Source organism: Eleutherodactylus coqui, chromosome 6 (genome assembly GCF_035609145.1).
Source record: "Eleutherodactylus coqui strain aEleCoq1 chromosome 6, aEleCoq1.hap1, whole genome shotgun sequence".
Taxonomy (NCBI): domain Eukaryota; kingdom Metazoa; phylum Chordata; class Amphibia; order Anura; family Eleutherodactylidae; genus Eleutherodactylus; species Eleutherodactylus coqui.
The window spans coordinates 70,094,625-70,115,631 of record NC_089842.1 but is presented as its reverse complement, the minus strand read 5'-3'; the positions used below and the strand labels follow the sequence as shown (position 1 = coordinate 70,115,631).

The following is a 21,007-nucleotide window of genomic DNA, read 5'->3' as shown; positions in this document are numbered from 1 at the left end:
ACGAGAGATTCCACCCCATCATAAACCTGACATTAAGCTACTCGTATACCAAAATCAACTTTTTGGACACCACCATAAAAATTTAAAACAACTCAATACAGACTTCCCTATACCAGAAACCGATTGATTGGTTCACATACCTCAGATGGAACAGCTTCCATCCAAAACACATCAAAAAGTCCATCGTTTACAGCCAGGCCATCAAATACATTCATTTCCACTTAGTATTGTCAGCAGCACACTCTTTAAATCAAACTAAATTCTTTTGCTAAGGCTCCTATATTCTCTTGCAACGCCACTAGGAAGTCCAGGCCAATACTTCCATATGCACAGTCCAATATAGCAAGAAAGAGAAGTGGCAGCAAGTATGGCGCAAAATATTAAAAATCCATTTTATTCCTCCACATTAAAATCAGCGACGTTTCGATTGTATTAGTCTTTGTCAAGTTCAAAGTATACTCACAGTGTATTCACATTTATACAGATGCTCACTGAAACATATCCAATGACAACCTTTATAACACAGATGTATAGTATCAGTTGTTAATTACCTCTCATTTAACTCTTTAGATGTTACTACTGGTAACTACTATATGCATGGAGCTAAAGCAGGGATCCCATATCCACTTCACCCATAAGCATGGAGACCGCCGGTGTTCCGACCCCTCCACTGCGTCTGTGCAAGTGTTTTCTGTACATCTCGTGTTACTCGCGTTCCGGGTGGTTATTGCGGCTGCATGAAGGGTCTCTTTCAGACGCCGCACAGTCCCATGAGTGCTTGTTGCTAGGAGAAATCACATGTGCGCAGAGAACTTCCAGCACCACGGGATATTCTCCCCACCTCATGTAAGGACTGGCGGTTCGCGTGTCCGTCGTGCCCGCACCGCCGGTCCTGTCACACGTGCGGCTGCTGTGCGGCGGAGGGGGGGCCCGGTCCTCGTCACCTCCCCTGGCCGCCGAGCTCCACCTCGCCGCCGGGTTGCTAGGGACGCAGTGGGTGTTGCCCCGCGTCGCGTCCTAGGTATCTTAGCAACCAGACATGTGTCTCCTTTCCTGCCTCCTGCAGGGCTGGGTGCACTCAGCTGCTGTCAGACTCCCCGCCCCAATCAGCTCCTGGGGCGGGAGCTCTGACAGCATTTAAACCTGCTGGTGTCTGCAGTCCAGTGCCAGTGTTAGTTTGGATTTCCTGCTACACCAGCGTACTGCGGATTTTTGACTCCTGACTCCGGATACTGACTCTCTGCCTTTGGACCTGACGTTGCCTTTGCCTGACCCTCTTGTACCGCGTACCCTCTCATTGCTGACCCGGATTGTCTGACTCTCCTTGCTGTTGTTTGTTCCAGTGTCTGTCTGTTTGTTAGTCCCAGTGTCCCCCTTCCTTAGTGAGTGTAGGGACCGTCGCCCAGTTGTCGCCCTGGGGCTTAGCCCAGGGGGGCAAGTAGGCAAGGACAGGGGTTGCGGGTATTGTCAGGGACTTCCAGTTTCCCGGACCCAGAGTCCTGACACCTCATTCCTCCAGACCTCGGCGTTTTGTCATGGATTTCCGACAGTCTGCAAGACCCTGCTACATATATCTCACCTGCAAGGCTAATCCATAATCACTGCAATAAAGTGGTCCTTTCATAATTATGTTACCCTCTCTTTACACTCAGATTCGGGATGTATTTCAACTATATATTCTAGTCTATACTTCCTTTTCACCCTGCAGACTGTCCCCTCAATTGGAGAGTCCGGGTATACTCTATCTACAAATTTTTTTGCCATTTCCACTAATCTCTTATTTACATGTTCTTCATCCCGATAGACTAGATTTAATGGCCCAAACAGAAAAGGAAAAGACAAAGGCGAAAAGGATCCCTTTTGTAACATATTTTGGTCCAGATAGTGGGATATTCGGGGACCATAAAACCTTCACTCCCTTATCAGTGACTTTTTAAAGATGTTTGTATTTCTGTGGTAGTATTCTTTTAAGTTCATATTATTCACATCCATGTCTGTGCCTTGTCATAAGTATGTGTGTATAAATATGCATGCCTCTTCACATTTATTTCATTTAAGCTTGAGGAAGAACCCTGCTTAGGTTTGGAAGCTCGCATCAACATCATGTATTTTTGTTAGCTATTAAGTATCTCCAAGTTTATGTAGTTTCTCTTGCTGGGAACAATCCCGTTACTATAATGGGAGAAAACGAAACCACTGATCTCTACAGGACAGTGATGGCAAACCTTTTAGAGACCGAGTGCCCAAACTGCAACCCAAAACCCACTTATTTATAGCAACACATCAGGGGGCGGGGCTTATCACGACGTATGATTTTTACCTTCGTCGTTAGAAAAAGGACAGGGCTGCTTCAAAATAGACAGCGTGCAGATTTTGACTGCTTTTCGGATGAGGAAATGCTGCAGAATTTGCCATGGAAATTTCCACTGAGGTCATTCTGCAGCATTTCCATCACGTGTAAACGTACCCCAGCAGTAATAGTGACCCCTCCATGGCGGCCCCAGTGGTAACACTGACCCCCCCCACAGTGGCCCCAGCAGTAACAGTGACCCCCCACAGTGGCCCCAGCGGTAATAGTGACCCCCCCACAGCGGCCCCAGCGGTAATAGTGACATCCCACAGTGGCCCCAGCGGTAATATCGACATTCTACAGTGGCCCCCAGAAGTAATAGTGACATTCCACATCAGTCTCAGTAGTAATAGTGACATCCCACAGTGGCATCAGTAGTAATAGTGACATCCAACAGCGGCCCCCAGTAGTAATAGTGCCATCCCTCAAAGGCCCCCAGCAGTAAAAGTGACTCCGGAGACCCAATATACTTACCCCCTCCCTCTCGTGGGGAGTGGCCAACGGCGGCGCGTGCCAGCATGGAGGGCTTTGCGTGCCTTTTTTGGCACGCGTGCGATAAATTCACCACCGTTATAGGATTTCAGTGGTCCGTGATTAGTATGGCTGGGAAAATATAGGACTTGACAATACAATGCTATCTCTAGATCAGATGACAAGGTGGTGGGAGATGAGCTTTACTAAATGCACAGCCTAATTGTACTATGGCAGATGATCTGGATGGAGAGCGGAGCATAACAAAGCAGCACTATGAGGTGCAGCATGCCAGGCCATGGAGACTGATGAGATGATCAGCATCTGCCCACACCTCACAACAAATAGCCCTCTGTAATAAGTTTTCTCCCTCTAGACTAGACCTTCTAAATATGGTCACATCCCAAACTAGACTCCTGCCTTTATTGAGACCCCAGCTTAGGCAAATAAAATCAGTCTCGAGACCAAATATATATTTATCCTTCCTGCTCCCAGCTGTTAATTTACTCTGATCACTGCTACACTTGTCCCTCACACCATTCATGATAAGGATGTAATCTGTACCTTCACATACTATGTGCTGATGCTGGATGCAGCTGTAATGCCAGAGCTAAACAAGAGCTTGGAGCAAGGAAGGTAAGTCTACATGCCCCTATTTATTTGATTACTCCAACAGATAATGGCTGTTTTTGTTTTTTAGCTTCCCTCCCTAGCAACAGGGTATAAACTGGGTGATTCCCTGGGTGAGTGTGTGAGGGAGGCTAAAAATAGGGTGACTAACTGTAAGACTGGGTAGGTTAACGTGTGATTGTTCTTGGCAAGAGAAACCAAGTACATATGATACCTTTTCTTGACTATAGGCATAATGAAATAGAACTGAAAAGGCATATATATATATGAATGAATATATATATATATATATATATATATATATATATATATATATATATATATATGCAGCGCCTGAGCAAGACACGTGAAAGTGAGGGAGACCACGGGGATTGCAAGATGATTGCCATGGGTGGCTCTGCAATCTCTCCCAGCATTGGCGGCAAAGGTGTCCTGTTCAGTCACCGCACACTGGCACAAATAATATATATTGCTTTTTAGAATGAACAGTGGTTCATCACGTGATGCCAGCACTTCATCCGGGACTGTAAGGGTCAATGGCGGAAATAATTTGACACCAGTTCTGGTAGCTTTTGAATAGTAAATTGGAAGTGCACAGTTTTACTGAAGCTTGAGTATGGTAACACAATACAGCAATGACAGTCTTGCAGAAGTTTGACAGAACAATTGATTATGCAGTGAAACAATGCATTGTAACACAGTTGAATTTGAATGAACACAGTTTCCTCTTCAATTCACAGGACAGATTCCTAAAATATAACTTTTATTGATTAATTTAAAATTGGGGCTTCAAAACACATAGACTAAGGATACGACGAAAAACAAACAACACAGGGACACACCAACGTCGTACCAACAACTAGGCCTGTGAATTGGAGGTGTGTCCATATAATAGGGGCATCAACCAGTGTATCAGAGGGATAGTATCCACTGTACACTTGTCCTACACACATAGACAGATGTATGTAACACTCATTATTCCTCACACTCCTCATGCATAGCCTGAGTTTTGAATAGTGTTTTCATTCAATGCCTAAATGCAGAGGTATTATATAGTGGGACATATTCAATGAAGCCTCCTCAGATTTAAGCTCCACCGACTTCCCAAATACTTAGTATCAGTGTATGCTTCACGGTAAGCAGTGTGGGTTTCACAGTAAGCACTGGTGTGTTGCTATATCACTTTTTCTTAAACTATCCCTGTCTTTGACTTCACCGGGTTTTGTGTAACTCACTGTTCCATTGGAACGGGTCCCAGCTTCTCTCCTCCTTACTGCTGGAGGACTAGGGAGCTGATGAATCTTGACTTCCCTGCTAAAATAGCATGTTGTAGCTGCTCGCTCTGCTGACCTCCTCCTACACGACCTCTGACGACAACTCTCTAAAGCAGACTCCTCATTAACTCCTCCTTCTCTTCCTGTCTTGTTCCCACACTTTCTCCTCTCCTCCCCCTCAGCATACTGGCTCACTATACAGTTCCCAGCTCTGAGCTCTCGCTATACCCCCTGACCAATCAGAGAGGGCATGACATATGGCCAATAAGCAGTTAGCTGTTGCCAAGCTTTAAGCTTAGGAAGAAGGGTGAAACAAGGTTTCTCCAACGTATGGCACTTTCCATGTCTCCTGGAAGCACATAGCAAAGTGTCACAGGACTAATGAATATGTGGCTATTTTGGAGGATCCTCTGGCCCACTACATATACATGCATACATATAACCAGGCACAGACGTGGTTTGATTAATTTGCACTTAAAAAAATACCAGGACAGGATGAGCAGAGAAATAAACGTGTCTGTGCCTGGTCATAAATATATGACAAGGCATATATATATATATATATATATATATATATATATATATATATATATATATATATATATATATACACATGCCTCTTTGGATCTATTTTGGTATGTCTGTGCCTTGTCATTGGTATGCATGAATATATATATATATATATATATATATATATATATATATATATATATATATATATATATATATATTTATTTCATTATGCCTGAGGAAGAACCCTGAGTAGGTTTGAAGGCTTGCTGTAGAATGTATTTATGTTAGCCATTAAATGGTATCATATCTACAAGATTACTTGGTTTCTCTTGCTGAGAACAATCACATTTTGCTATACTGGCTAACACGGTACCAAACGTTTTTCATTTCAATGGGTAGGTTGACACGTCTGTGCTAAAGGGATATACCAATGCACAAATACATTGGTAGCAGTGGTGAGGGAGAGGTGTGGGAGATGAAATATAAAATAACAAAGGAATAGACACTTCTCTTCTCTCCCCTGGAAGACTATAGCGACTCCTGTCAATCTTTTGCTATCAGCACTGTCCAGAAGTCAGGTGACTGCTGTAGCCAATCAGAGGCCACAGTGTCATTTTCCTTTTCTTGGCATCAGTGCTCAAATCCTAGAGGCCATGATTGCAGGAGTTCGGGAAAGGAAGCAGTGGCCTTTAATTGGCTGCTTGGGTCACCTAACTTCCACCTAACTTTCAGCCAGTGCTGACAATAGGAGATTCACTGGAGCTGTTCCACTGCTTATAGGGGAGAGAGGTAAGTAGCAATGCTTTTGTTATTTTATAGCATGCCTTTAAAAAAAATTATACTCGGACAACCCCTTTAACTTATACGTCATTTTCTCAGCCAAACTTACCTGTTAATGATTTAGATCCATCCATCTTCTTGTAAAAATCTGAAAGACAATAAAGAATTAATTAGCTGCTACCATCTCCTGGTACTTCCTTTTATTTTTGCAATATCCACAAAAAATAAAGCAGCCGTTATGAAAATGCAGATAGCAAAATCCAATGTAACTTCATAGAATGATAGAGTTGGAAAAACCTCCACGGTCATCGGGTCCAACCCCCTGCTCATTGCAGGATTCACTAAATCAGTGGTCCCCAACCTTTTTGGCACCAGGGACTGGCTTCCAGCAAGACCATTTTTACAAGGCCCGGCAGGGTTGGGCGGGACATGGGCGGGGCTTTGGTTATATAGGGCGGGGTTATGAAAGGGGTTGGAGTTTAGTCCATTCTTATTTAATTATGACATTTAGAATGTCCTGGCAGTACACACATAGGGCAGTATATAGTCTATCCCCCCCCCCCCCAGCACACACATAGGGCAGCATATAATTTATCCCCCCCCCCAGTAATAGACAGCCCCACCCCTCAGTAATAGACAGCCCCCACCTCTCAGTAATTAGCAGCCCCTCCCCTGTAATAAGTAGCTCCCCCCCAGTAATAAGTAGCCCCCCCAGTAATAACCATTCCTCCCAAGTAATAAGCAGGTCCCCCCCCCCAGTAATAGGCAGCCCCTTCCCCTGTAATAAGTAGCCCTCCCCCCTCCCCCAGTAATAACCCCCCCCAAGTAATAGGCAGCCCCCCCGTAATAGGCACCCCCCCAGTAATAGGCAGCCCCTTCCCCTGTAATAAGTAGCCCCCACCCCCAGTAATAAGCAGCTTCCCCCCAGTAATAAGCAGGTCCCCCCCAGTAATAAGCAGGTCCTCCCCCAGTAATAGGCAGCCCCCCGAGTAATAAGTACCCCCCCCAGTAATAGGCAGCCCCTTCCCCTGTAATAGGTAGCCCCCACCCCCCCACCCCAGTAATAACCAGCCCCCCAGTAATAGGCAGCCTCTTCCCCTGTAATAGGTAGCCCCACCCCCAGTAATAGGCAGCCCCCCCCCAGTAATAGGCAGCCCCCCCTAGTAGTAAGCAGCCCCCCAACCCATATACTTACCTCCTCCCTGCTGTCGCTCTCTGTTTGCTTGCCCTGACGTCAGCCCGGAAGGCTTCCTCCCTGAGTCCTCTCCTGCGGAACTAATGAGCAGGGGACTCGGGGAGGAGAATCCTGGCTGCACAGAGGTCAGTGTGCGCCGGGATCAGCGCGATTACCAGCGGGGTGCTGCGGCGCCCCCGCTGGTAATCGCTTCAGTGGTGAGCGGCGTCCGCACGCCGCGGGCCACAAAACACAAGGCAGCGGGCCGGATTCAGCCCGCGGGCCTTGTGTTTAGAGCAAAATTTCCCCGCGGTGCCGCGGACCGGCGCTAAACATCCAACGGCCCGGCCCCGGTCCGTGGCCCGGTGGTTGGGGACCCCTGCACTAAATCATCCCAGACAGATATTTGTCCAGCCTTTTATAGACTTCCATTGAAGGAGAACTCACCACCTCCCGTGGTAACATTGGTCTACAAAATTAACTATGTTTCTGTTACAAGAAGAAAACACACTGTTTCTGGAAGATAATTCTTCTCTGAATCCAGATCTCATTTCAGAATGTCTGTGTCAGCCTCAGTTTTCATGTGATAATGTTTTTTGTAAATGCTTGTATCGGCGTATATAGCTATTATATGTATCTGCAAAACAACACGCTTCTGCTACAAGAGTTTAAAAAAAAAAAACTGGGTCAGTTCACAAAGAAACGAAAATATAAGCAACATAAAAGTAAAGAAAAGTCAAGAAATATACCTAAAAAGATTTCCTTCCTGATTTCCTGCGGTACTTTGCTCATTTTCGTATCGCGAAAAAGAAGATTCCATCCTTTTAATCTCAAACCTAAAAGCTCAGCCTGTTGCTTTGACAAATTTAAATCACGAATAAGATCGTTGAGATCTCCTTGAATCAAAAAGTGGGGCTCATTTGATTCCCAGAGGTCCTGAAATGTTGGGTCAGTATACATATCCCCTTCTCTGTCTTCTGCATGTTCATCACTGTATTCATCTTCACTCACTATCACATTCTCAGGAGGCACTGGTACTGGCCATTCTTCACTGTGACATACAGGTCTTCTAGCAGATGGGAAGTTAGGATATTGCACAAGTTTCCTTGTTTTCGAGGCAATTCCTACTATTTTTGTCAGACAGAAATAACAGTCTCTTGTGTGATCCGTTGGTTCCCTGCAAATCATGGGAACAGCACAGGGCATGCGACGTGTTCCTTTTAACCAGCCTGTCAGGAATTTAACACATATCAAACAGCAAATGTCAGGAGCCCATTTGCGGTCCTGTTCACTAACCTTACACCCGAAATATAGCTTGTAGCACTTTTTTACAAGAGGATTAAGTTTTTGTTTTTGCGATTTCAGAGTAAACTCTCCACAGATATAACAAAAAGAATTTGGGCTATTAGCACAGGTACAAGGCATTTCTTCTGAATTGACAAAACACAAACCTTCACAAACGTAAAACTACAAGCAGTCACTTCCAGCAGCAATTGTTGATTGAACTCTCAATGCTGAGATACAGGTGGCAAGTGATGCAACAGAACATGTTTGTACATGTTCCAGCATGACTCATGGGCAATGTTGCCAAACCTTCCTTATTTCCTGGTGGTGGCTTTCTAAACTAAGGCCTCATGTCCACTAGGATATTAGGGCCCGCACGGATTCTCCATGCAGAATCCCGCAGCGGAACCCTCCTTCCCGCGGACATGAGGCCTGAAAATTGATTTTACTTACCTGTCCGGACGCTGCGGGTTCCCATCAATCGCAGCCACATCTTTTCTTTTGCCCGGCGGATGTGCTCGGCAGTGTGCCGCGCACATGCATCGTGTACTCTTTTTTTAAAATTCCTGCTCTCCCGCGGCAGAGCAGAAATTCAGCTGCGGGTATACCATGGATCTGGTCGGCTTCCATAGTCTTCAATGGAAGCCTGCGGGAGACCCGCAGAAAATGAAGCACACTACAGGTGATTTCCCGCACGTACGATCCACGCGGCAGGGAAAAATGACATCCGCAGGTATTTACTTACCTGCGGGTGTCCAATGCATCCCTATGGGCGTGTATCACACGTGCGGGACACCTGAGCGGATTTTGTAGTTCTAATTGTCCACTGGACATGAGGCCTAAGGGTTTTGTATTGTAATTCCTAGTATATTTCATTTGTTTTTCAACAATTACAACTGCTGAATTAAATTAAGCCACAGCAGAATACCAAAATGCAGCATTTTCAAGGATTTCTATAAAAAGGGTAGAGTGTCACAAGAAAACTGAGCCTGATAGGCAAAAAACTGATTTCATTTTTTTTTATTCAGCACTCATGACTTAACTAAGAACACCATTCAAATTATTTCTTTTAACAAAAATGCTAAGCCACAGCAAAGTAACCAAAATTTAGTGTTTTCAAGGATTTCTATAAAAAGAATTCTTTGTAACAAAAATGCTGTCTACCAGTGTTACCTGTTCCACTCATTGATCACCCTCACTGTCAAAATGTTTTTTTCCACTATCTAATCTGTGTCTTCTCCCTTTCAGTTTCATCCCTACTAGGGTAAGTGACACATACCTACCTGAGCAGGGACATTGCTCCAATAAACAGCAGCCCAGCTGTCTTCAGATCTGGGCCTTTGCTGCTCATAAGAACCCACGCACCCTGTATAGGACACATACACATGCCACTACCGACAGGGACAGCTGGACAGAGTAAGAAGACACACAGAGCCATAATCACACCATACAGCAGCCAAAATGCAAACACTAGTAGCAGATGTAAATGCTACAAATACCATGTAATAGTTGACATTTTGATCAAAATATGGAAGCTAGTGGGCCACTTCACAGCTTCTGGCTATACCACTATTCCCTACATGAACCAGAAATCCAGCGACACAACCAAACAAAACCCCAAACCCATTTCTTTCTTTTAGCAACCAAACACAGAACCTACTCACACCACACACAGAGACAAACTGAGAACCCTGACCACACCCACACCTGGGAAGACAGCTTTCATGTGTACTGACCTGGAGTGATTGGCTGATGGGATACACACACACCCAGTCAGCACAATCCCCCACACCTGAGCAGGAAAGTTGCAGATCATCTATAGTACCACAAATCTCAGGAGACAGAGGTGACACTACCTCTTTGTGCTCAGAGGCTACTGCATGAACAGGAAGATAGCTAGAGGATGAGACAGTTGTAGCAGTGAAAGAGGGAGCTGGATGAGTCTAACTTTTTGCCCTCTGGCCCAGGTGAGCTATGTCACAGTGAACTCTTCAAGGCAGCTGGTGGTTGGAGTTCATGTGGCTGTTCATACAAGTTGTGTGGAGGTTGTTTACATTCTTCTTGCATTTTGAACACTTACCGCAGATCTTACAGATGATCACTGTTTTGTCATCACATCTGTTTCAAAGAATGCCTAGGCTGTACAGCAGACCTAGCTGTATGAGCAGACCTAGCTGTGGGCCTGATGTTGCTACTGCTACGACTAGCAGTACCTGAGGGTGGTGGAACTGCCCTTTTTTTCTGCAACACCCCACTCACTGCCTTGGCAGAGTGCTTACACAAACATCCACCTCTTCCTCCAAGCTGCTATAATGACTCTCCCTGTCTGTTAATGTTTGGTCAAGCACCTCGTCATCTTCTGTCTTCTTTCCCATTGCCTGTGGAGGGCTGGCTGCATGTACTGACCCACCCTCATCTTACTCTCCAGAGGAAAAAACTGGTTGGGCAACAGTGCATTCAATGTCTTGGTCTTCTCCTTCTGGTTGTTTGGACTGCCCTTTTGATATCACTAACACTGAATGATCAAGCGGCCCCTCAAACTGATCCATGTGGCCTGCTTTGGAGGGTGCAGGGAATTTGGCATGGAGTGAGGTAAAGGGGTTATGCTCATGACAGACTGTTGCAGACTTACTGCTGTGTGCCTGGGACAGGGAGGAAGAGGAGCTGGTTGTACTTGAGGCATGCTATGTCATTCACTCTACAGATGTAACGCATGGGCAGGACCACTGTTTGGAAATGGCAGTGGGTTTGCCTCGCTAACTGCAGAACATGTTGCTTCAATGGGAGTTGCTTGAAGTGCCAACTTGGCCTGTCCTCTATCACCTCCACCACCTCCGACATGTCCCCTACCCCTTGTGTAGGGATCAGGTTCCAGTTCAGAGTCCTAGTCATAACCAGTATGGACAGGTAGTGTAATCAGGCAAGCCAAAGGTCGGTACACAGGAGCAGCTAGGAAGTACAGAGGAGCAGACAAGTGGAGTAGTCAGGTAAGCCAGAGGTCAGTACACAGGAGTAGCTAGGAAGTACAGAAGAGCAGGCAAGTGGAGTAGTCAGGGAAAGTCAGAGGTTGGTACATGGGAGCAATTACCTTTTGTAAGAGGAGCATGCAAGTGGAGCAGATTGGCTAGGGGCTGGAAGCACAATAATCACGCAAGGAGGGAGGGCCAGGGCCAGGTTTATATAGGGAGACTAATTAGGGAAAATAGGATGGAGCCAGTCAGGGAAACATCGGAGCATGAAACTGGAAGCAAAGAACAAGAGCAAGGTTTTGCATGGGCGCGATCCAGAGGACTGATAGGTCAATCAGAAGATGTGCCACCTTGAGCATGGGAGCAACTAGGTGCGAGTCCTGACATCTTGCTTACTTCATGTTTCCTTTTTATTTTTTCAGCTTTTTTTTTCGTTTACTTTTTGATGTAACTTTTATATAACTTCTCAGCTAACTGTACAGAAAACCTCTTCTAGATGCGTAAGGCCTGCAAATAATTCTTAGTGGCCAGACTGCTGACTTTGAACGGAGCCTGAGTCTGCTTACATGCACTGTGTGTATTTTCTGTTTAGAGATGAGCGAACGTACTCGTCCGAGCTTGATACTCGTTCGAGTATTAGTGTGTTCGAGATGCTCGTTACTCGTAACGAGTACCACGCGATGTTCGGGTTACTTTCACTTTCCTCTCTGAGACGTTAACGCGCTTTTCTGGCCAATTGAAAGACAGGGAAGGCATTACAACTTCCCCCTGCGACGTTCAAGCCCTATACCACCCCCCTGCAGTGAGTGGCTGGGGAGATCAGGTGTCACCCGAGTATAAAAATCGGCCCCTCCCGCGGCTCGCCTCAGATGCGTTGTGAGATAGCTGAGGGTAGTGGTATCGTGTTGGAGCTGCTGTAGGGAGAGTGTTAGGAGTTAGTGTAGGCTTCAAGAACCCCAACGGTCCTTCTTAGGGCCACATCTAACCGTGTGCAGTACTGTGGAGGCTGCTTTTAGCAGTGTTGCACTTTTTTTTTTTTTGGTATATCGGCCGTGCAGAGCATTGCGCCCTGCAGTAATAGTCCAGGGACAGAAGTGTGGAGGCAGGGAGAGCGTTAGGAGTTAGTGTAGGCTTCAAGAACCCCAACGGTCCTTCTTAGGGCCACATCTAACCGTGTGCAGTACTGTGGAGGCTGCTTTTAGCAGTGTTGCACTTTTTTTTTTTTTTTGGTATATCGGCCGTGCAGAGCATTGCGCCCTGCAGTAATACTCCAGGGAGAGAATTGTGTAGGCAGGGCCAGAAGACATATATTATAGATTAAATATACGCAGTGGTCCTTTTGAAAAAAATATTTGGAAAAAATCTATTTGGCCTGCCTGTCACTCTGCTCAGTGTTCTGGGTCCGTGTCTGCTGGGGGTAGTAGTTCTCCAAATAAATACGCAGCCAGCTAAGTGTTACAGCAGGCTTGCGCCAAATTATTTCCTGGCTCTGAAATCACTGGTCTGTTGCAGTTAATAACAGTGCAAAACTGCAGTTCCGTGACACACACATCAGGGACAGAATTGTGTAGGCAGGGCCAGAAGACATATTATAGATTGAATATACGCAGTGGTCCTTTTGAAAAAAATATTTGGAAAAATTCTATTTGGCCTGCCTGTCACTCTGCTCAGTGTTCTGGGTCCGTGTCTGCTGGGGGTAGTATTTCTCCAAATAAATACGCAGCCAGCTAAGTGTTACAGCAGGCTTGCGCCAAATTATTTCCTGGCTCTGAAATCACCGGTCTGTTGCAGTTAATAACAGTGCAACACTGCAGTTCCGTGACACACACATCAGGGACAGAATTGTGTAGGCAGGGCCAGAAGACATATATTATAGATTAAATATACGCAGTGGTCCTTTTGAAAAAAATATTTGGAAAAAATCTATTTGGCCTGCCTGTCACTCTGCTCAGTGTTCTGGGTCCGTGTCTGCTGGGGGTAGTAGTTCTCCAAATAAATACGCAGCCAGCTAAGTGTTACAGCAGGCTTGCGCCAAATTATTTCCTGGCTCTGAAATCACTGGTCTGTTGCAGTTAATAACAGTGCAACACTGCAGTTCCGTGACACACACATCAGGGACAGAATTGTGTAGGCAGGGCCAGAAGACATATATTATAGATTGAATATACGCAGTGGTCCTTTTGAAAAAAATCTTGAAAAAAATTCTATTTGGCCTGCCTGTCACTCTGCTCAGTGTTCTGGGTCCGTGTCTGCTGGGTGTAGTAGTTCTACAGATAAATACGCAGCCAGCTAAGTTTTACAGCAGCCTTGCGCCAAATTATTTCCTGGCTCTGAAATCACCGGTCTGTTGCAGTTAATAACAGTGCAACACTGCAGTTCCGTCACACAGTCCAGGGACAGAATTGTGTAGGCAGGGACAGAAGACATATATTATAGATTGAATATACACAGTGGTCCTTTTGAAAAAAATCTTGAAAAAAAATCTATTTGGCCTGCCTGTCACTCTGCTCAGTGTTCTGGGTCCGTGTCTGCAGGGTGTAGTAGTTCTACAGATAAATACACAGCCAGCTAAGTGTTACAGCAGGCTTGCGGCAAATTATTTCCTGGCGTTCCGTAAGCGAACTCAGCCTCCAACCACAGGCCAATAAGCGGCACATTTAATTACAGTGTTGTGTTTCTGCATTCCTGGTAATACAGCATGCTGAGGGGTAGGGGTAGGCCTAGAGGACGTGGGCGCGGCCGAGGACGCGGAGGCCCTAGTCCGGGTGTGGGCACAGGCTGAGCTCCTGATCCAGGTGTATCGCAGCCGACTGCTGCGGGATTAGGAGAGAGGCACGTTTCTGGCGTCCCCACATTCATAGCACATTTAATGGGTCCACGCGGTAGACCTTTATTAGAAAATGAGCAGTGTGAGCAGGTCCTGTCGTGGATGGCAGAAAGTGCTTCCAGCAACCTATCGGCCACCCAGAGTTCTGCGCCGTCCACTGCTGCAACTCAGAATCCTCTGGCTGCTGCTCCTCCTTCCTCCCAGCCTCCTCACTCCATGAAAATGAGACATTCTGAGGAGCGGGCAGACTCCCAGGAACTTTTCTCAGGCCCCTGCTCAGATTGGGCAGCAGTGGTTCCTCTCCCACCAGAGGAGTTTATCGTGACTGATGCCCAACCATTGCAAAGTTCCCGGGGTCCGGGGGATGAGGCTGGGGACTTCCGGCAACTGTCTCAAGACCTTTCAGTGGGTGAGGAGGCCGATGACAATGAGACACAGTTGTCTATCAGTGAGGTAGTAGTAAGGGCATTAAGTCCGAGGGAGGAGCGCACCGAGGATTCTGAGGAAGAGCAGCAGGACAATGAGGTGACTGACCCCACCTGGTTTGCTACGCCTACTGAGCACAGGTCTTCAGAGGGGGAGGCAAGGGCAGCAGCAGGGCAGGTTGCAAGAGGCAGTGCGGTGGCCAGGGGTAGAGGCAGGGCCAGACCGATTAATCCACCAACTGTTTCCCAAAGCGCCCCCTCGCGCCATGCCACCCTGCAGAGGCCGAGGTGCTGAAAGGTCTGGCAGTTTTTCACTGAGAGTGCAGACGACCGACGAACAGTGGTGTGCAACCTTTGTCGCGCCAAGATCAGCCGTGGAGCCACCACCACCAGCCTCACCACCACCAGCATGCGCAGGCATATGATGGCCAAGCACCCCACAAGGTGGGACGAAGGCCGTTCACCGCCTCCGGTTTGCACCGCTGCCTCTCCCCCTGTGCCCCAACCTGCCACTGAGATCCAACCCCGCTCTGAGGACACAGGCACTACCGTCTCCTGGCCTGCACCCACACCCTCACCTCCGCTGTCCTCGGCCCCATCCAGCAATGTCTGTCAGCGCAGCGTCCAGCCGTCGCTAGCGCAAGTGTTGGAGCGCAAGCGCAAGTACGCTGCCACGCACCCGCACGCTCAAGCGTTAAACGTGCACATAGCCAAATTTATCAGCCTAGAGATGCTGCCGTATAGGGTTGTGGAAACGGAGTCCTTCAAAAGTATGATGGCGGCGGCGGCCCCGCGCTACTCAGTTCCCAGTCGCCACTACTTTTCCCGATGTGCCGTCCCAGCCCTGCACGACCACGTCTCCCGCAACATTGTACGCGCCCTCACCAACGCGGTTACTGCCAAGGTCCACTTAACAACGGACACGTGGACAAGCACAGGCGGGCAGGGCCACTATATCTCCCTGACGGCACATTGGGTGAATTTAGTGGAGGCTGGGACAGAGTCAGAGCCTGGGACCGCTCACGTACTACCCACCCCCAGAATTGCGGGCCACAGCTCGGTGGTGGTATCTGCGGCGGTGTATGCTTCCTCCACTAAACCACCCTCCTCCTCCTCCTCCTCCAACGCAACCTCTGTCTCGCAATCAAGATGTGTCAGCAGCAGCAGCACATCGCCAGCAGTCGGTGTCGCGCGTCGTGGCAGCACAGCGGTGGGTTAGCGTCAGCAGGCCATGCTGAAACTACTCAGCTTAGGAGATAAGAGGCACACGGCTCACAAACTGCTGCAGGGTCTGACAGAGCAGACCGACCGCTGGCTTGCGCCGCTGAGCCTCCAACCGGGCATGGTCGTGTGTGACAACGGCCGTAACCTGGTGGCGGCTCTGCAGCTCGGCAGCCTCACGCACGTGCCATGCCTGGCCCACGTCTTTAATTTGGTGGTTCAGCGCTTTCTGAAAAGCTACCCTCGCTTGTCAGACCTGCTCGGAAAGGTGCGCCGGCTCTGTGCACATTTCCGCAAGTCCCACACGGACGCTGCCACCCTGCGCACCCTGCAACATCGGTTTAATCTGCCAGTGCACCGACTGCTGTGCGACGTGCCCACACGGTGGAACTCTACGCTCCACATGTTGGCCAGGCTCTATGAGCAGCGTAGAGCTATAGTGGAATACCAACTCCAACATGGGCGGCGCAGTGGGAGTCAGCCTCCTCAATTATTTTCAGAAGAGTGGGCCTGGTTGGCAGACATCTGCCAGGTCCTTCGAAACTTTGAGGAGTCTACCCAGGTGGTGAGCGGCGATGCTGCAATCATTAGCATCACCATTCCTCTGCTATGCCTCTTGAGAAGTTCCCTGCAAAGCATAAAGGCAGACGCTTTGCACTCGGAAACAGAAATCACTGTGACAACCAAGGCTCTTAGAGCAATTTAGACTATTTGTCACTGAAAAGGCCTGAAACTAAAAAATAACCTTTATTAATTTAAATGATAAAAGACCATTCCTGCTACAACAGGATGGTTAAGACCCGAAACAGACACAAAGTGACACACAACCAAACAAAAAAAATACCTATGGGGTTTGAGCAAATGCTCGAGTATACAGAGTCTAGCTAACTCCTAACTGAAGTCAGTGAGAGTTTCTGAAAGGGCTACCAGATAAGATGATAACCTTACTAGCCGTTATCAAGTATGTACAAGACCAGAGGTGGTAGCCCCTACTGAATTGGCTCCCTGTTGTTATACACTGATGAAAACATGCATGTTAATAAAGAGACACTGTTCCAAACAACAAAAGAGCATCACCCATCATATACTAAGTAGTGGATAATGGCGATTTAATCATCCACACTAAACAAGTGTTATGCTCGTATACTCGCTTATAAGGGCATTCTGCTGAGTCCGTATAATTTAATATTACTAGACTTTTTGCTTCCCAATAGGAACATCGATCTGTCAAGACCCAGTTCTTATAATAAGGTCCAAAATATGTATAGTTAACAACAAACTAGAAGGCTGGACTTGTAATGACAAAACTTCACGATGCAGAATTATGTCAGAAGAAGTCAAGCAACTTATAGTATATGTCAATTCGCAAAAATTGTGAATTTAATGGACATATGTGTAGTTAGCTGAAGTCCAATGTGGACTAAGGCAAACAAGATCGTCCGTAATCGTCAACGCGTTTCCACAGCGCAAAACAGATTATTTAGCGCACTGCTTCATCAGGATGAAAATAAGACTAAATTGTGCACAAGGATTGTGCGACACGTACCAATTGTACTCAATTTGTTGTTAGAATGGATTTGGATAGTAAACAACAGTTGCGCAAAAATAATAGCGCCTATTAACTGGTGTTTAATGCGCTAGAACAATGAGGCTGGTAGGCTGATTGCACATTGTGTAAAGGCAAACAGATTAGTTTGCAATGTAGTGCAATTGATCATACTGCTTTATGTTAAACAGACGACTGACATAGCAACCCTTATGTTCAATAGGTTCGTTATTTGAACGCTATACAACAAACAAGGGTGCTGGTTACTAAGAAGTCTGGACGCCTGATACTTGGCGTTCAATGTCCCAGACTAACTAGAAAGCCAGGGAGGTCAATTAGGGATTGTGATGGTAAATTTCCTAACCTGGCTAAGATACAATGCGGTCCTAGATGGTGACCGCTATCTAAACTACACTACCAGCCCCTACGAGGCAACACTTCAAACTGACAGCACCCTCCTGTCTATATCTCAGCGCGGTGAGGAGGAGGAGGAAGATGAGGAGGAGGGGGAAGACACAGCTTGGCCCACTGGTGAGGGTACACATGCTGCTGGCCTGTCATCCTTTCAGCGTGTATGGCCTGAGGAGGAGGAGGAGGAGGAGGAGGAGGATGATCCTGAAAGTGATCGTCCTAGTGAGGACAGCGATGTGTTGCGTACAGGTACCCTGGCACATATGGCTGACTTCATGTTAGGATGCCTTTCTCGTGACCCTCGTGTTACACGCATTCTGGCCACTACGGATTACTGGGTGTACACACTGCTCGACCCACGGTATAAGGAGAACCTTTCCACTCTCATGAACGAAGAGGAAAGGGGTTCGAGAATGATGCTATACCACAGGACCCTGGCGGACAAACTGATGGTAAAATTCCCATACGACAACGCTAGTGGCCGAAGGCGCAGTTCCGAGGGCCAGGTAGCAGGGGAGGCGCGGAGATCAGGCAGCATGTACAGCACAGGCAGGCCAACACTCTTTAAGGCCCTTGACAGCTTTATGGCTCCCCAGCAAGACTGTGTCACCGCTCCCCAGTCACGGCTGAGTTGGCGGGAGCACTGTAAAAGAATGGTGAGGGAGTACGTAGCCGATCGCACGACCGTCCTCCGTGACGCCTCTGCCCCCTACAACTACTGGGTGTCGAAGCTGGACACGTGGCCTGAACTCGCGCTGTATGCCCTGGAGGTGCTTGCTTGTCCTGCGGCTAGCGTCTTGTCAGAGAGGGTGTTTAGTGCGGCTGGGGGAATCATCACAGATAAGCGTACCCGCCTGTCAACTGACAGTGCCGACAGGCTAACACTCATCAAGATGAACAAAGCCTGGATTTCCCCAGACTTCTCTTCTCCACCAGCGGACAGCAGCGATACCTAAGCAATATGTAGGCTGCACCCGCGGATGGAAGCATCGTTCTGTATCCCCATCAAAAACGGGGACCTTTTCGCTTCATCAATCTGTGTATAATATTCCTCCTCCTCCTGCTCCTCCTCCTGAAACCTCACATAATCACGCCGAACGGGCAATTTTTCTTAGGCCCACAAGGCTCAGTCATATAATTTTTCTAAACAATTTTTATACCTTTCAATGCTCATTAAAGCGTTGAAACTTTCACCTCCACCAATTTTTATTTTAACTGGGCTGCCTCCTGGCCTAGTTACCAATTAAGCCACATTAACCAAAGCGATTAATGGGTTTCACCTGCCCTCTTGGTTGGCCATGGCCAATTTTTTTGATGTACATTAGTACTGTTGATACAGCAATTTTTGTGGGCCCTCGCCTACAGTGTAATCAAATTAATTTTTAGCCCACCTGCATTACAGCTGACGTTACATCCGCTGTGTTGGGCAATGCAATGGGATATTTTTATGTACCGCCGGTGGGTTCCAGGGAGCCACCCATGCTGTGGGTCCACAGGGAGTTGTAACTACATGTGTCCACTTCTAAAGAACCCCAGTCTGACTGGGGCATGCAGTGTGGGCCGAAGCCCACCTGCATTTCATCTGACGTTAGCTCTGCTGTCCAGGGCACTGCAATGGGATACATTTATGTACAGCGGGTGGGTTCCAGGGAGCCACCCATGCTGTGGGTGCACACGGAATTCCCATTGTGGAGTTGTACATGCCTGTGACTATTTATAAAAAACCGCGGTCTGACTGGGGCATGCAGACACCTTGACAGAATGAATAGTGTGTGGCACATAGGTTCCCCATTGCTATGCCCACGTGTGCAGCTCCAGATGGAGGTGGCACAGGATTGGATTTCTCATTGCTTCTGTACAGCATTGTGGACTACCGGCCCGCCCCTTTTAAAGAGGGTCGCTGCCTTGCCGTGCCAACCCTCTGTAGTGTGTGCCTGCGGTTCCTCTGGCAGACGCACTTATAAATAGACATGAGTGTGGCGTGGCATGAGGGCAGCTGAAGGCTGCGCAGGGACAGTTTGGTGTGAGCTGTGGACACTGGGTCGTGCAGGGGGGGTTGGGCAGAGTGTAACCCAGGAGAAGTGGCAGCGGAGTGTCATGCAGGCAGTGATTGTGCTTTGTTGGCGGTAGTGTGGTGCTTAGCTAAGGTATGCATTGCTAATGAGGGCTTTTCAGAAGTAAAAGTTGTTGGGGGGGGGGGGGCACTCTTGCCGCTATTGTGGCTTAATAGTGGGACCTGGGAACTTGAGATGCAGCCCAACATGTAGCCCCTCGCCTGCCCTATCCGTTGCTGTGTCGTTCCCATCACTTTCTTGAATTGCCCCTATTTTCACAAATGAAAACCTTAGCGAGCATCAGCGATATACAAAAATGCTCGTGTCGCCCATTGACTTCAATGGGGTTCATTATTCGAAACGAACCCTCGAGCATCGCGAAAAGTTTGTCTCGAGTAACGAGCACCCGAGCATTTTGGTGCTCGCTCATCTCTATTTCTGTTTCCTTGTTTGGTGTTCTTTTTGTTTTATATTAACAATAAAAGTACCACCAATTAAATAAACTTCAATATCTGGGAGGCACCATATGTGAGAACAGAAGGCCACAGAATATAGCTTGCATCTTTCTGAGCTGTCACTGTTTGGCGCAGTGTAATTAAATTCCCCAAACCCAACTGCTAGCTGTGGAAAGTCTGCAAATACTTTGCAGTGACCAGACTGGCAACATTGAACAACTTCTAAGGCCACAAAGGGAGAACTGCAATATTCCCCGCACGAAAGCATATTTTGTCTATCTGCTTTGCTGCTATCTACGTTGACAGCAGCAAAAATATACCCTCAAGGTACAGACCACGTTTTGTATAGGCATATAAACGTGATACAGCAACTTTCTCTGCTTCCTCCTGTTTAGGTCCTCTGCTGGTCTACAAGCTTTCACACCCAGCAGCAATATGTTCTCTGTGGAATATCTGTCCCCTTTAACAGGCCACTTGTTATATAGGCATATAAATGTGATGCAGGTTCTCTGTCCTGTGCTCAACTGTTAAATGGCCACTGTTTATACTGTGCCTGTGTTATAGATGACTAGGACATGTGATGCACGCATTTTGTCTCTCGGCTGATCAAGATGAGCAACACT

General features: G+C 47.4%; 1 protein-coding gene across 1 annotated transcript in view; it reads right to left on the bottom strand.

The window, feature by feature from the left end:
• LOC136633600 (uncharacterized) overlaps positions 1-8,969 on the bottom strand; it is a 62,674-nt gene extending 53,705 nt beyond the window's left edge. Inside the window, exons 1-3 of the mRNA XM_066609359.1 lie at positions 8,930-8,969; positions 7,942-8,421; positions 6,128-6,166 (exon numbers count right to left, since the gene is read on the bottom strand). Of these exons, the coding sequence (XP_066465456.1) occupies positions 6,128-6,166; positions 7,942-8,421; positions 8,930-8,969 (559 nt within the window). The remainder of the gene's footprint in view (positions 1-6,127; positions 6,167-7,941; positions 8,422-8,929) is intronic.
• Positions 8,970-21,007: the final 12,038 nt, after the last annotated feature.